The 14,117-nt window shown below is 47.4% G+C and overlaps 2 protein-coding genes across 3 annotated transcripts; one reads left to right on the forward strand and one right to left on the reverse strand.

The window, feature by feature from the left end:
• Window positions 1–1,272: 1,272 nt before the first annotated feature.
• LOC125686129 (olfactory receptor 14J1-like) lies at window positions 1,273–2,217 on the reverse strand. Its single transcript, XM_048929807.1, has one exon. It carries the CDS (start codon window positions 2,209–2,211, stop codon window positions 1,273–1,275), a length of 939 nt encoding a protein of 312 aa, XP_048785764.1. The 5' UTR covers window positions 2,212–2,217.
• Window positions 2,218–10,494: 8,277 nt separating this feature from the next.
• On the forward strand, window positions 10,495–12,238 carry LOC125686196 (olfactory receptor 14C36-like). Of its 2 annotated transcripts, XM_048929928.1 has the most exons (2): window positions 10,507–11,414; window positions 11,833–11,887. In XM_048929928.1, the coding sequence occupies exons 1-2, from the start codon at window positions 10,507–10,509 to the stop codon at window positions 11,885–11,887; spliced, it is 963 nt and encodes a 320-aa protein (XP_048785885.1). The 2 variants fall into 2 exon arrangements, with proteins under 2 accessions (XP_048785886.1, XP_048785885.1); XM_048929929.1 differs by having other exon boundaries at window positions 10,495–12,238.
• Window positions 12,239–14,117: the final 1,879 nt, after the last annotated feature.

Below are 14,117 nucleotides of genomic sequence, written 5' to 3' on the forward strand. Positions count from 1 at the left end.
TTTAAGTTTATTCTCACTTTACACCGGGTTTACTCACACTTTTTTGGGGGTGTTTTACTCACAATTGACTCAAGGTTTAATCACACTTTTCTTCCAGTTTACACACATTTTACTTAAGATGTAATCAAACTTTTCTCCAGGTTTTACTTACTATGGAAGTGTAACCATATGCATGGAAGTGTAACGTAGCTATGGAAGAGTAACGTAGCTATGGAAGAGTAACGTAGCTATGGAGTCAGAAGATTGTGAGCCTGAGATGCTCAACCAATGAGTGCCAGGAGAGGCTTTACCTGCGTCAGATCCAGAGTATACAAATGGAATGGATTTCACAAACTAGCTGTGCAATTTCTCCCTTGTCAGTAGGGTGTGTGCACCCATTATTGCAATAATGAACAAACTGCTCTTCACAGAGATCTTTGCCTGATTAGAAATTGTTGATCTTGAGCACATTTCTCACAGTATCTAAGCATAAGATAGGCTCGCTACTGCTATGAAGATCTGTTTTGGAGCTTGTTTGTTTTCTAGCCAATTTATTGTTAGTGGAAATGCCCTGAATACATGTGTTGGACTCTAAAAGCCTTGATGGGAAAATAAAGGAGAGTTTTTGCACAAGAACCCGGTGTCATTTTGCTAGCCTGTGACAAGCAGCCCATTGTCTTATGGTGGTGGCAGCAGTGAGACAAACTCTGACACATTGGTGCATATGGCCTGTTCCTGCCTGCCACCTCACTGCCAATGGATGCCACTGGATGCCACTGTAGAGACAACAGGACTGCTGTCAATTCATATGTGACCTGAGAGCTACCAGGAGTGTAGAGGTACAATAGGAAAGCATGGAAGTGGAAAGAGAGCAGCACTCAAAAGACCTCATCTTGCCCTTGCCCATCACCGTGGCCCCAGCAAAGCAGCAGCCCTGACTTGAAGGCAGTGAGGAGCAGAAGCCCACTGAGTAGAGACAGGCAGCCTCCAAGGAAATTTGGGCTGCTGCTTCATTTGGCAGCTGGGCCCTTGGCCCCTGAATCCCTGCTGTGTAAGGGGGTTTCTCTTCCAGCTCTGGAGGAGAAGAGAAGAAAAGTGAGCTGAGAGAAATAAATGTCTGCTGTCCTCTTCATTGTGTTTACACACATGTACCTACATAGTTCTGCAGGCACTTGAGATGTCTGGGTCAAAATACATACTTAACTATAATAACATAATTAAGATAACTATATTTAAAAAGTAATGCAAGTTTTAAGAAATAACAAACATTACATGTAAGAAAATGTTGTTCTATTATTTTCTGCTATAGCTGGGGATTTCCCAAAGTTTCCTCAAGGCATCCCTGAGCTTCTGGTTCCTCACACCATAGATAAATGGATTCACCGTGGGAGGCACCACCGAGTACAGAAATGACACCACCAGGTCCAGAGATGGGGAAGAAAGGGAGTGTGGCTTCAGGTAGGCAAACAAGAGAGTGCTGAGAAACAGGGAGACCACAGCCAAGTGAGGGAGGCATGTGGAGAAGGCTTTGTGCCGTTCCTGCTCAGAGGGCATCCTCAGCACGGCCCTGAAGATCTGCACATAGGACACAACAATAAATACAAAACAACCAAAGATTAAACAAAGACTAAAATAGATATTCACAGTTTCCCTGAGGAAGTCTGATTTTGAGCAGGAGAGCTTGAGGATCTGGGCAACTTCACAGAAGAACTGGTCCACGGTATTGTGTTGGCAAAGTGGTATTGAAAATGTGTTGACAGTGTGCAGCAGGGAATAGAGAACCCCAGTGCCCCAGGCAGCTGCTGCCATGGTGGCACAAGCTCTGCTGTCCATCAAGGTCCCGTAGTGCAGGGGCTTGCAGATGGCAACGTAGCGGTCATAGGACATGATGGTGAGAATGCAATACTCTGCACCAAAGAAAAGTAGTAAAAAGAAGACTTGTACAGCACATGCTGAGTAGGAGATGTGCCTGGTGTCCCAGAGGGCATTGGCCATGGCTTTGGGGAGAGTGGTGGAGATGCAGCCCAGGTCGAGGAGGGCGAGGTTGAGGAGGAAGAAGTACATGGGGGTGTGCAGGCGGTGGTGGCAGGCTACGGCTGTGCTGATGAGGCCGTTGCCCAGGAGGGCAGCCAGGTAGATGCCCAGCAAGAGCCAGAAGTGCAGGAGCTGCAGCTGCCGCGTGTCTGCCAACGCCAGGAGGAGGAACTGGCTGATGGAGCTGCTGTTGGGCATCTGCAGTTCCTGCTGGGCATGGAGTCCTGTGCAGAGTGCAGGAGATAATGACAGACGTCAAGATAACTTGCAGAGAACCTCCTCCTGCTATACTTTGAATATTTTTGTTTCCTGTTTAAAATGTTCATTTAACTCCATAACGGAGTTTATTTTCATGAGCTTCACAATTCCTTAAGGATTTGCAGTATATGTAGCTCTTACTTTGCTCTCTTTTTCCAAATCATATCCCAGGCTGCTAGACATTTTCCTCATAGGAGCTCTTTCCAGAAATCTTATCTTCACCCTGTCTGCACTCAGAGACCTCACCCCTAATCTGTGCACTTAAATTTCTGCTGGAGAAAGCTGCCTGTTTGCAGGAAAAGTGCATTACTCATGTCTGCGAAAAATGATGATAATTTCAGCTGGTGCTGTCCTTTGGGAGCAAAGAGACTGAAAGCATTTAAGGAGATTGCAGATAGAGAACAGCAGATAGAGAAATTCAGTTCAGGATTCTCTGAGATGTGTTCTTATTTCAAAGATCCTTTATGCCTCCAACCTTTTCACCTTCCCTACAAAAAAGAAAAGGAAAATTCCTGCCTTGTCACTCCTCTCACAAAGTGCACCTGGAAGCACTCTGGCATGCAGTGTATCAGTGCTCCAGCCCTCAGCTGGAGCAGGTTTTTATCCAAAATAAAGAAATATGGAGTGCCTTCAGACTGACCTGCAATGGGATGTCCCAGATTTAGTGACTCCTGCATTAAAGCCACTACACTGACTGCAATGAGGGACTTACCTGGTCAAGGGCTGTGAGAAATGCTCCTCCAGTGAGCTCACAGCCTAACGTGCCACACTGCCTGTCAGCTCTCTTCCTTATTTCCTCTACATGTCTCTTGCAGACCATGCCCCCAGCCCTGCTGTGTGCTGCACAGGAGCTGCTCCTTTGCACTGCTGTGTCCCTGCAGCACTGCCCACTTGTAGGAGCTCCCTGTGTCCCTGGAGCCTGGCCCAGCTCAGCAGCAGATGATGTCATTTCTATCCCACCCACTGATCTCCCCTGAGATGTTCCTGGGTCTCCATGGCCAACAGCTCCTGAAAGACTACAGTGTCATTATAGTACTTCTACACCTGCTGAATTAACCACCAAACGTCCAGTGGACAGTGACTGGTCCCAGACATATGGTTAGTCCTACCAGAGAGTGTTTGCTGAAACAAAAGGGCACACAGACAAGGACAGTGGACTTTCCCTGTGCAGGGGGCGGTGATCCAGCTGAGGCAGTGAGGCATCTCATCCCTAGATGGAAACCCAAAGGTTGAAATGGGATTCAGCACCCCACAGACACAAAGGAATTTCAGGGATTCCACTGGTTCAGTTCAGATGTGCACAAGGAGTTGCCTGCATGTGAGCTCCTGCTCTGAGTCCTTGGTCCTTCAGCAGGGAGTCAGTTGCTCACACACAGACCCTGGTGATGACCAAGGTGCCTGGGGTGCTGCTGGATGTGTGCAAGTGCTTGTGCAGTATGTGGGAATCCCTGAGATAGACACCTCCTTCCTAAGGCACCCACTTTTACCTTCTTTACCCGTCTCCATGGTGCCTATGGAGTTATGCAGCTAACTAAATGGCTGAGCTCACAAAAGAAGAGACGGATCTTTCTCTGTTCTCCATCTGCTGAATATTTTGAAGCTCAAGGCACTACAGAGCTGGCACACATATTCGTATATCAACTGATGAATTCTCAGTGTTCTGTGGGCATACACGTGAATGGCATCAGAAGCAGCCGAGTGCCATGCCAGTTCCCTAGGTGGTCCAGCACACACGTAGATGTGTTATGCAGCCATGCTAGGAACAATGGTGCTTGTTTCTTTATGTGCTTTTACACTAATGAGAACACCAACACATGCTGAGCTAGAAGTCTTTGTTCCGTTGCAGGCCTGAGCTCTTGTTTGGACCACAGGGACAGGGTTAAAGGGCTTCCACAACTGGACTGTAGCACAATGGGTTACAGAGTTTTTGTGATGGATGAGTGAGGAGACAAGGAAAGGTGACTGCGCTCTGGGAGAGTGCACTGAACTTCTCCTGGGGATGGCAGAGCAGCCAGGTCAGAGCAAATGGTAATGGCAACCAAAGGAGACCAGCAGTGTCTGTTCCTGGCTTCCTGATCAGAAAGAGCAAGTGGAAGGTGCCCTCTTCAGGCAGATGGGAGCCTCATCTTGTCAGGCCATTTGGAGGCCATTTTCACTGCAGTGTCTGCTGCAGGGACAGCACAGCAGGGCATGCACCATGCAGGAGATCCCTGGAGAGCACAGCTGGCAGCTTCTTGAGCAAGCCATAGAGGAATCCAAGAGGAGAGGTGCTCTGCTGGATCTCATATTCACCGGCAAGGAAGGGCTGGTGGGGAATGTGAATGTGAAGATGAAAGTGAACCTGGGCTGCAGTGGCCATGGGATGGTCATGGGAGCTGAGGAGTCTGAAGGGAGGGTAAAAGACAATCTCACAACCCTGGGCTTCAGAAGAGCACACCTTGGCTTCATCAGGTCTCTGTGACATACATTACAGCAAGGAAAGGCTCTGAGGGGAATGGGGTCAAAAAATGCGGTTACAATATAGGGATCATGGCTTCCAAGCAGAATAAGTCCATTCCAAGGAACAGGAAGCCAAATATAAATGTCAGAATTCCTGCATGACTGGGAATGGATTGCATTGGTCTCACCCAAACACAGAAAGGAAGCGTGCAGGAAGTGGAAACAAGAAGAGGTCACCTGGCAGCAATGCAGAGACTTTGTCCAGTGTTCCTGCTGAGATGTGTTTAGGAACATCAGAGTTCAACCGCAATTGAATGAGCCCAGGCATATCACAAACAAGGAGGGCTTGAAGAAATACAATGTAGTCTACAAAAGGAAGGCTAGGGAGAATGTGGGTCCAGCGTAGAAAGGGGCAGGGAACAACATGAGACAGGACATGGAAAAGTCTCTGACATTCATTTCCTTCCTGACCTCATGGTTTATTAGTTGGTCTGGGCTTCTTGGAATCCTGGGTGCCAGAGACAGGTGGGAAATGTTGGTGCAAGGCAGATGTACTGTTGGAGAAAGAAGAGGTGATTAGGGAATACCTAAGCAAACAGGATCCCGTGTTGGAGGAGGCTGACAAGAATTGTAGGATTTTTGAATGGTTTGGATTGAAGGATCCTAAAGCCCATCCAGTTCCATCTCCCTTGCTGTGTGCAGGGCTGTCACACAGTAGATCAGGATGCCTGGGGCCCTTGACATCTCAAACATCTCCAGGGGTGGTGCAGCCCCATCTGCTCTGGGCTGCCTGTTCCATACCAGCTCCATGCCTCACATCATGATCCACGTAATGTTGGAAATTCCTTCTATACGTCTAATGTAATATGATAATATATTTATTGCGTTTCATCCTTGTCCTATTATTCAGAAATGCTGTAAGAAGTCAGTCTCCATCTTTTTTATTGGAACAAGGCATTGGCTAGAAGATGTAGGGGAGTCATAATGCAGAGTAGTGCCTCCACATTTCAGATCCCCAGAACAAGGAAGATGTCTGCAAGTGGGAGTTGATAAAAATGTGTTAACACTTCTCAACTTCAAACATTCTCATGTATCATCTCTATTTGTAAGTTGAAAACACTCATATTATGGGGGATATTGTGTCTGTTATATTACTTTATTTTTATTTTTATTTTTATTTTTATTTTTATTTTTATTTTTGTTTTTTTGTTTTTATTTTTATTTTTATTTTTGTTTTTGTATATATATATATATATATATATATATATATATATATATATATATATATATATATATATATTTATATTGCTTTCTTAATGGCCCTCATCCTCCAGGTGTCTCCAGCTCTCCTAAATCAATGACCGTGGTTCAGGCCATGTTTTCAGCAGGCCATCTGGACACATGCTCTTGCCACTGCTCTCCAGATTTCCCCATCCCTTGCTCTTTGTTCACTCAGATTTCTCTCTCCCAACCATCTGCCTGATCTCTGGTCTTCAAGGAGATTACTGAAATTTGCTCCTTCTCTCCAAAGTTTGATGGACTCCTTTCTCACCTCCTTAGCTGTCATTATATCTATCCCTTCCTATCTCTGCCTAACTCATATATTGTACAGATATTCCCTGTGAAAGACAAACCTCATTAGATGCAGCCTGGACAAAGCATGCAGTTGAACATTGTGTTTCACTGTTCATTCAATTGCATCTCATTTCCTTCCATCTCTGGGAAAAAATAAAATAAATAAAAGACCAAAAAACTGTCAAAAAGAAATCTTTCATTCCCCATGTACAACTGGTTCTCTGAGGAATGCCAGGGGGAATTATTTCAAAGGAGGTTTAACTCTGAGCAGGTGACTGCAGAGGAGAAGAGTGATGTGAGGAAAAGTGATGCAAGTGCCATGGGGCCAATGGGAGTAGAAATGAGGTGGGGAAGTTGAGGAGCAATTTTGTCTGTGCAGTGACAGAGAAAAGTTCATAAGGGAAAATCCTGGATCAGTATCAATAGCCAAGTGCTGATTAAAATTCTTGTTTTAAACACAACTATATATAAATAGTAAATAAATGTCTGTTGGATTCTTCCTCATTAAGGTCACTCCAGATACCTCTCCAGTTTGCTGTGCAAGTTCTCAACACTTAAAAAGATGACAGGAAGGCACAAGGCACAGGAGGGCTCTTCAGGTTGTAATGGGCCCCAGGGGGCATTTGCTGCTGAGTCCATCAACCTTCAGTGCACAGAGAAGATTGCACAAAGTGCTCAAGAAGACAAAGTCAGAAGGAACAGTGAAGTTTCTTGGAATATTAATGGGCCCCACTGAGGGCCATTCACAAGCAAGCTTCCCCAGGGACTTGTTAGAGCAGAGAATTGGAAGCCATGATTGCAGGCAGACCAAGGCACTGGGGTGGTGGCTGTGATGCTGAGAAAAGCCTCCTTTGTCTTGTGAAGCAGAAAGGCTGAGCCCTGATCCCCAGAGCCTTGGCAGGGAGATCCTGTCCCTCATGCCGGCTCAGGGCCTTTCCTTCCTGGTGCAGTGGGATGGAGGTTTGTGTGATGTCAAATGAAAGAGCAGGGGACAGCAGCTGCCAGACTCTGCATGGGGTGCAAGGATGCCGTGAGGCCCAAGTCCCATGTGGGCAGTGTGTCTCATCCCAGGATGTGGGATGTGAGAAGGGCCCAGTCTGAACAAGCAGTCAATCCTAATGAAACTTTGAACTTCAGATCTCTCAGTTCTAGAGCCCTCCTTTGGACTGTCTCCAGCACTTTTATGTCCTTTATGTTCTGCAGTGCCCAGAAGTGCACCCAGTGCTCCAGGTGAGGCTACAGCAGTGCAGAGCAGAGAGACACAATCCCTTCCCTCACCCACATGGCAATACCGTTCTCAATGCACCCCAGGAGATGGTTGGCCTTGCTGGCTGCCTGGGCACGCTGCTGACTCACGTTCAATTTTATGTTCACCAGGACCTCCAACCCCTTTCAGTGGGACTGCTCTCCAGTGTCTCATTCACAGATCAGTGTGTATGTCCAGGGTTGCCCTTACCCAGGTGCAGAGTCAGGCACTTGTTCTTGTTATACTTCATGTGGTTGGTGCCTACCCAGTTCTTTAACTTGGGCACATCTCTCTGAAAATCTCCTCTACCCTCCGTAGAGGAAACAGCTCTACCCAATTTGGTATCATCAGCAAATGAACTCAAAACATTTTCTAGCCCTGCATGCAAGTCATTGATGAAAACATTATAGAGAAGAGGCCCCCACATGGAGCCCTGTGGAACCCTGCTAGTGACCATCCACCAGCCTGATGGAACCCCATTTAATGTAACCCTTTGGGCTGACCCACTGGCCAACTGCTCCCCCATCACATTATGTTTCTGTCTAGCCCTGTGCAGAAAAATTTGTCCAGAGGAATTATCTAAGAAAGCCTTTCAAAAGCTCCACTGAAATCCTGAAGGACATCCTCAGCTGGCTTCCCTTGGTCAACTAGATGAGCGATCTTGTCATAAATGGACATTAAGTTTAGTAAAACCTTCTCCTCATGAACTTGTGTTGGCTGTAACCAGTGACAGAATTATCCTTCAGGTGTTTTTTCAGTAACTCCCAACATCATTTTTTTCCACAATTACACCAGGTACTGAAGTAAGCTCTGTAATTGCCTATGTCCTCTTTCTTGCTCTTGTTTGAAACTGGAACAACGTTTGCCAGCTTCCTGTCAACTGGGACCTGGCATGACTGTCTGTCTCACAGATTTTCCACCACAGTTTACAAGCACCAGCACACAGCTGGGATCACCCCAGGCACCTTGGTCATCACTGAGTGTCTGTGTGTGAGCAGTGCAGGCCCTGTTGAACAAAGACCAAGGATTCAGATGAGGGGCTCCCACACAGACACCTCATTGTGCACATCTGAACTCAGCTAAGAGGACTCCTGGCTCCCATGGTTCTGTGAGGAATTGATCCCATTTCAGCCCCAGGGTTTCCACCAGCAGATGGGATGCCTAATCCAGGGTTAGGGTGAGATGGCCTGATAGAATCAGATCAAAGGGAAATGGCTTTAAATTAAAAAGCACAGATTGAGGTTCGATGTTAGAAAGAGATTTCTTAGACACTGGCACTGGAAAATGTTGCCTAGAGGTTGTGGATGATCCATCCTTGGAGGCATTCAAGGTCGGAATGGATGGGATGCTGGGCAGCCTGATCTGCTGGTTGGCAGCCTTTCCAATGGCTGGGGGATTAGAACCAGGTGATCTTCCAAGTCCCCTCCAACCTAAAACTTTCTATGTCTCTGTAATGTTATGACTGCACTTACAGATCATGAGCAGAGATTTCCAGATTTGCCCTTTGTTTCTTGCATGGTCAAATTTCTTTTAGTAAGAACTACCGTGCTTCTGGAATCCAGTGGATGTGTTGATTAATTGGGCTGACTTTGCAGTACATTCTGCAGTGATGACTCTGCTGCCTTGCAGGAGCTGTCAGTTCAGGATAGCTATAGGTATATCCAGGGAGAGTGGGAATTCAGATCATTTGCTGCTGAACTGGGCTGGGCTCCTGGGACACAGGGAGCTTCTACAAGTAAGCAGCGCAGCAGAGAGACAGCTGTGCAAAGGAGCAGCTCCTGTGCACCACGCAGACTGGCTGTGGGCATGAATTACAGGAGACAAAGAGAAGAAGGAAGAGAGTTTAAAGGCTGCATTGCATGCTAGCAGGCTGTGAGCTCATGCAGGGAGCATTGTTCAAAGCCCTTGACAAGGTAAGTTTCTCACTGCAGGCTTTTACTGGAGGAACCACTAAATTTGACATATCTCACTGCAAAATGGGATGCATATACTTTGTTTCTTTATCACGGACAAAGACCTGCTGCATCTGAGGGCTTCTGTGCTGCAGCATCAGCGTACAGCCCTTGGTGCTGCGTGTCCCAGGACGACTGCAGGCTGTGCAGCCGGGGCTGCAGCCGGGTGCCCAGGGCTGTCCTGCAGAGCAGGTCCCTGCTGTGCCCCAGGGGCTGTGTGCCGGGGCAGGGACTGTGCTGCCTGCCAGGCTCAGCACTCAGCCTGCCCGGGGAGCTGCCCAGGGCGCTGTGGGGAGATGTGTGGGGGGAAGGAGCCCCCCAGCAGGGCAGGGCAGGACAGGGCAGGGCAGGGGCCTTCTGCTGCCACAGCTGCTGCCTGGGGCAGGGGGATCACAGATACATTGCATCACAGGGTGTTTCTAATGGTGCTTAACAAGAGGAGAGACTAGGCAGGAATTTTTCATTTCTTCTTCTTATCAATGGGGAAAGAGCTGGAGGCAGAAATATAACAGGAACTGGGAAATATGACATATCTATGTGAATTCCTAACTGTATACTCCTCATTCTGCTCTTAAGTGTGCAATCTCCTTATTTGCTTTCAGCCTCTCCTGTCCCAAAGGGCAACTCCAACTGAAATTATTGTCCTTTTCTGCAGACAGGAACACACACTTATCCTGCAAACAGGCAGCTTTCTATAAAACAGATTTCAGTACCAGAGGTTGGGATCTGTGTTCTGACTGCAGAGAAGGTAAAGATACAAGATATGAAAACAGCTCTGAAGAGCAAAATATGCTGGAAGCTTGGTAATGATTAGGAAATGAGAGCAAAGTAAGATCTACACAAGCTTCTACTTATAGAATAATGAATCTCATGAAATTAAACACAAACTATGGAGTTACACGGACATTTTCCTAAGAGGAAGGAAAGCATTTATCCTATGTTGGGAGGAGTGTACCTGAGAATGGCCTTGACTTGTCATTATCTTCTGCACTCTGCACAGGACTCCATGCCCAGGAACTGCAGATGCCCAACAGCAGCTCCATCAGCCAGTTCCTCCTCCTGGCGTTGGCAGACACGCGGCAGCTGCAGCTCCTGCACTTCTGGCTCTTGCTGGGCATCTACCTGGCTGCCCTCCTGGGCAACGGCCTCATCAGCACAGCCGTAGCCTGCCACCACCGCCTGCACACCCCCATGTACTTCTTCCTCCTCAACCTCGCCCTCCTCGACCTGGGCTGCATCTCCACCACTCTCCCCAAAGCCATGGCCAATGCCCTCTGGGACACCAGGCACATCTCCTACGCTGGATGCGTTGCACAGGTCTTTTTGTTTGTCTTTCTGATATCAGCAGAGTATTCCATTCTCACCATCATGTCCTATGACCGCTATGTTGCCATCTGCAAGCCCCTGCACTACGAGACCTTGATGGACAGCAGAGCTTGTGCCACCATGGCAGCAGCTGCCTGGGGCACTGGGCTTCTCTATTCCCTGCTGCACACTGCCAATACATTTTCAGTACCATTCTGCCATGGCAATGCTGTGGATCAGTTCTTCTGTGAAATCCCCCAGATCCTCAAGCTCTCCTGCTCAGATGCCTATCTCACGGAAGTTGGGCTTATTGTGTTTAGTATCCTTGCCTTTTTTGGGTGCTTTGTATTCATTGTTGTGTCCTATGTGCAGATCTTCAGGGCCGTGCTGACGATGCCCTCTGAGCAGGGACGCCGCAAAGCCTTCTCCACATGCCTCCCTCACCTGGCTGTGCTCTCCCTGTTTCTCAGCACTGCCATGATTGCCTATGTGAAGCCACCCTCCATCTCCTCCCGGGCCCTGGACCTGGTGGTGTCATTTCTGTACTCAGTGGTGCCTCCAGCAGTGAATCCCCTCATCTACAGCGTGAGGAACCAGGAGCTCAAGAATGCAGTGAGGAAAATGATGCCCTGGTCACAGTTTAGCAGGGATAAACTTCTCATCTGTCTCTATAAATATCTCACAGTCTGTCCCATAGCACACCTATATTATGTTTTTTAATGTGTGTAATACTTAATTATATTAGTAGATACATTTTTCCTTGCAGTTCATATATATATGTGTGTATGTAATTATCATTAGTGGTTACCATGATCCTAAACATGTTTTTGGATTCCAACCACTTCTCTGAGGCATCACCCTGCTCTTTCTCCTGGAGTACATATGAACTCTGGGTCAGTGCTGACTTTCTAACAAACTCTGTGCTCCATCTCTGTATCTGCAGGCAAACGAGATGCCAGCAAGCACCGTGGAGCTGAAATAGGCTGGATTAGCAAAAGAGATCAATGTATTAGAATAAGGACCAATTTATTACGTTAGCAAAAGGAATCAGTGTGTGCTCATCCCAAATCTTCCCAGTTTAGCTTTGCTTGATGTGTGAACAGCCCCGTTTTTATCACTTCTGTTTCACGGAAGAACTGAAATCACTTTTTTGCCTCTGCCAGGTGTAAGGACTTGTTCTTGGGTTTGGTATAAACTGTTTACAGTTACAGTGCACCAAGATAGAAAGATGCTAATTGTGGTAAAACAAGCAATGGAAATTTACCAAACTGGGGGAAAAGAGCCCCAGTGAGCCCCACGGTGAGCCAGGGTGCACGGTGATGAAGAGGAAGATGAAATAAAGGGGAGGAGGTAGGTGCTGTGAGAAGGAGGACATGTGGTGTCAGGGGCTGTGCTGGGGGCACATCTCTGTACCACTGCACGCATGCTGCCCCACACAGTGCCTGCACTGAGCTGCCAGGGGCTGCCTGTGGGGTGGTAGAGCCGGGCTGTCCTGCAGAAGGGAAGGCACATGGAACCTCATGCTGCAGGGCTGGGACCTCAAAATCACCCTGGAAATCAGCACCCAGCTGCGCTGTGCTCACCTTGCCTGGCTCCCAGGTGCCCCCTGTGCTGCTCTGTCACTGCCCCTCCTCAGCAGGACGGGGGAAAAACACGGTTCAGCAATTCCTGAGTCGTGGCATAAGGGTGCTTTATTCTTTCCTTGCTGAAAACCCCATGACAACAAATGGTGTGTGGTAATGGCTATGGATCAGATGCAGGGTTTTGTTGTTGTTGTTGTTGTTTTTCCTTCAGACTTTGGAGCAGCTATTGAACGCAGTGTCCCTCTCACCTTAAAATGTTACATGAAACTGCACCTAACCCACAACACATGTGACTAATATTTTATATAATTTAGATGATTTCCAACACAGAAATCTGCTCACTGTTAGGATTTCACAACCCTCTTATTCCTTACCTATTTACTCTAATTGAAGTGGTATGCTATGTTTGGATTTCAGTTTTGTCCTCTCACGTCCTGAACTTTTTTCTTTTTTTCCCCCCTAATATTTAACAATAACTTCCTAAGTTAACTCTGTGTACCAATTATTTCTGTTCTTTCTGTCAGACCAGTGTATTATGTCACTTTGCTTCAGGTAAAGATTCACTTCTGAATGCTTTGGTCATGTGCTGAACTCCAGACCATTCCAATAACAGCTCTCTGGATCCCAAAGTGAAGGTTGCTAAGTTACAGAAGCACACTTATCTACCAGGTGCCAGTTGTCAGCAAAGCAACAATCTAATAAACAATTTCTTTGTGTGTGCTGGAAAAAGATGCGTTTTTCTATAACACAGCCTTAGTCCTGAGATTTGCTATGTTTTCTTTAGCTCAATATTTTAAGGATCTAAATGAGAAGTCAGTATTTTCCCACTACTTCATTAAATGCTGTAGCTCTTTATGGTCAGAATGATAATGTGGATGCTTTTTCAATACATCAGTGACACAGACCCGTACAAAAATCTACCTGGACTGTTGGAAGTCCTTTGGCATGGTGCCACATCAGATCCTGATCTCTGTGGAGAGATATGTGAGATGGATTTGAAGGGCTGCTTCCTGCTCTGCTCTGAGGAGCACATCAAGGAAGTGACCTGGGTCCAGGGCCTGTGACTCAGGCCTGCAGCCCCCCTCACCGTGCAGAAGGGTTCTTCTCCCAGGGTTTTAGGGGTAGGGGTACTGAAGGAAAAGGAATGAAGCAGACCCAAAGGAGGGACAGGTGGCTGCAATAAGAGAGGGGTTAAAGGAGGGTGACATGGTCACACTCCATGCTCCTTGTGGAGATGTGGAGAAAAGGATGAAGGGTTTGAGAACCAGGAAGGTAGAGCTGAGAGAGAACAGAGGAAGGGTATTGAGGCTGCTTAGCAGCATGAGGAGCTCCATCCTTTAGGACTTTGGAGCAGATGATGAGAGACTGGGGAAGCCCACAGGGGTGTAGGACAAGGTGTGCATGGCATGGAGCTCGGGATCTCTCCCAGCACTTTGTGGTGGCCACTGCCAGGCAGGAACAGATCCGAGTGGTCCCTGCTGAGCATGAGAAGAAGAACACAGATACACAGAGAGAAGCTTTGCTGAGGGCTTTATTGATCATCAGAGGGTGTCATTAATCATCAGGGTCTTCATTGGTCATCAGGGGGCAACATTGGTCATCAGAGGGCAGCAGTGGTCATCAGAGGATGTCAGAGGGCATCAGTGGTGAAGAGAAGCCTTGTCCCTGCAGGGTTTGTCCCCAAGGACTTAGGGCAGGAGGAGAAGGACTGGCAGCACCAACAGGCCCAGGGCAGGATGTGGGTCC

The sequence above is a fragment of the Lagopus muta genome, chromosome 32 (assembly GCF_023343835.1).
Source record: "Lagopus muta isolate bLagMut1 chromosome 32, bLagMut1 primary, whole genome shotgun sequence".
Classification (NCBI taxonomy): Eukaryota; Metazoa; Chordata; class Aves; order Galliformes; family Phasianidae; genus Lagopus; species Lagopus muta.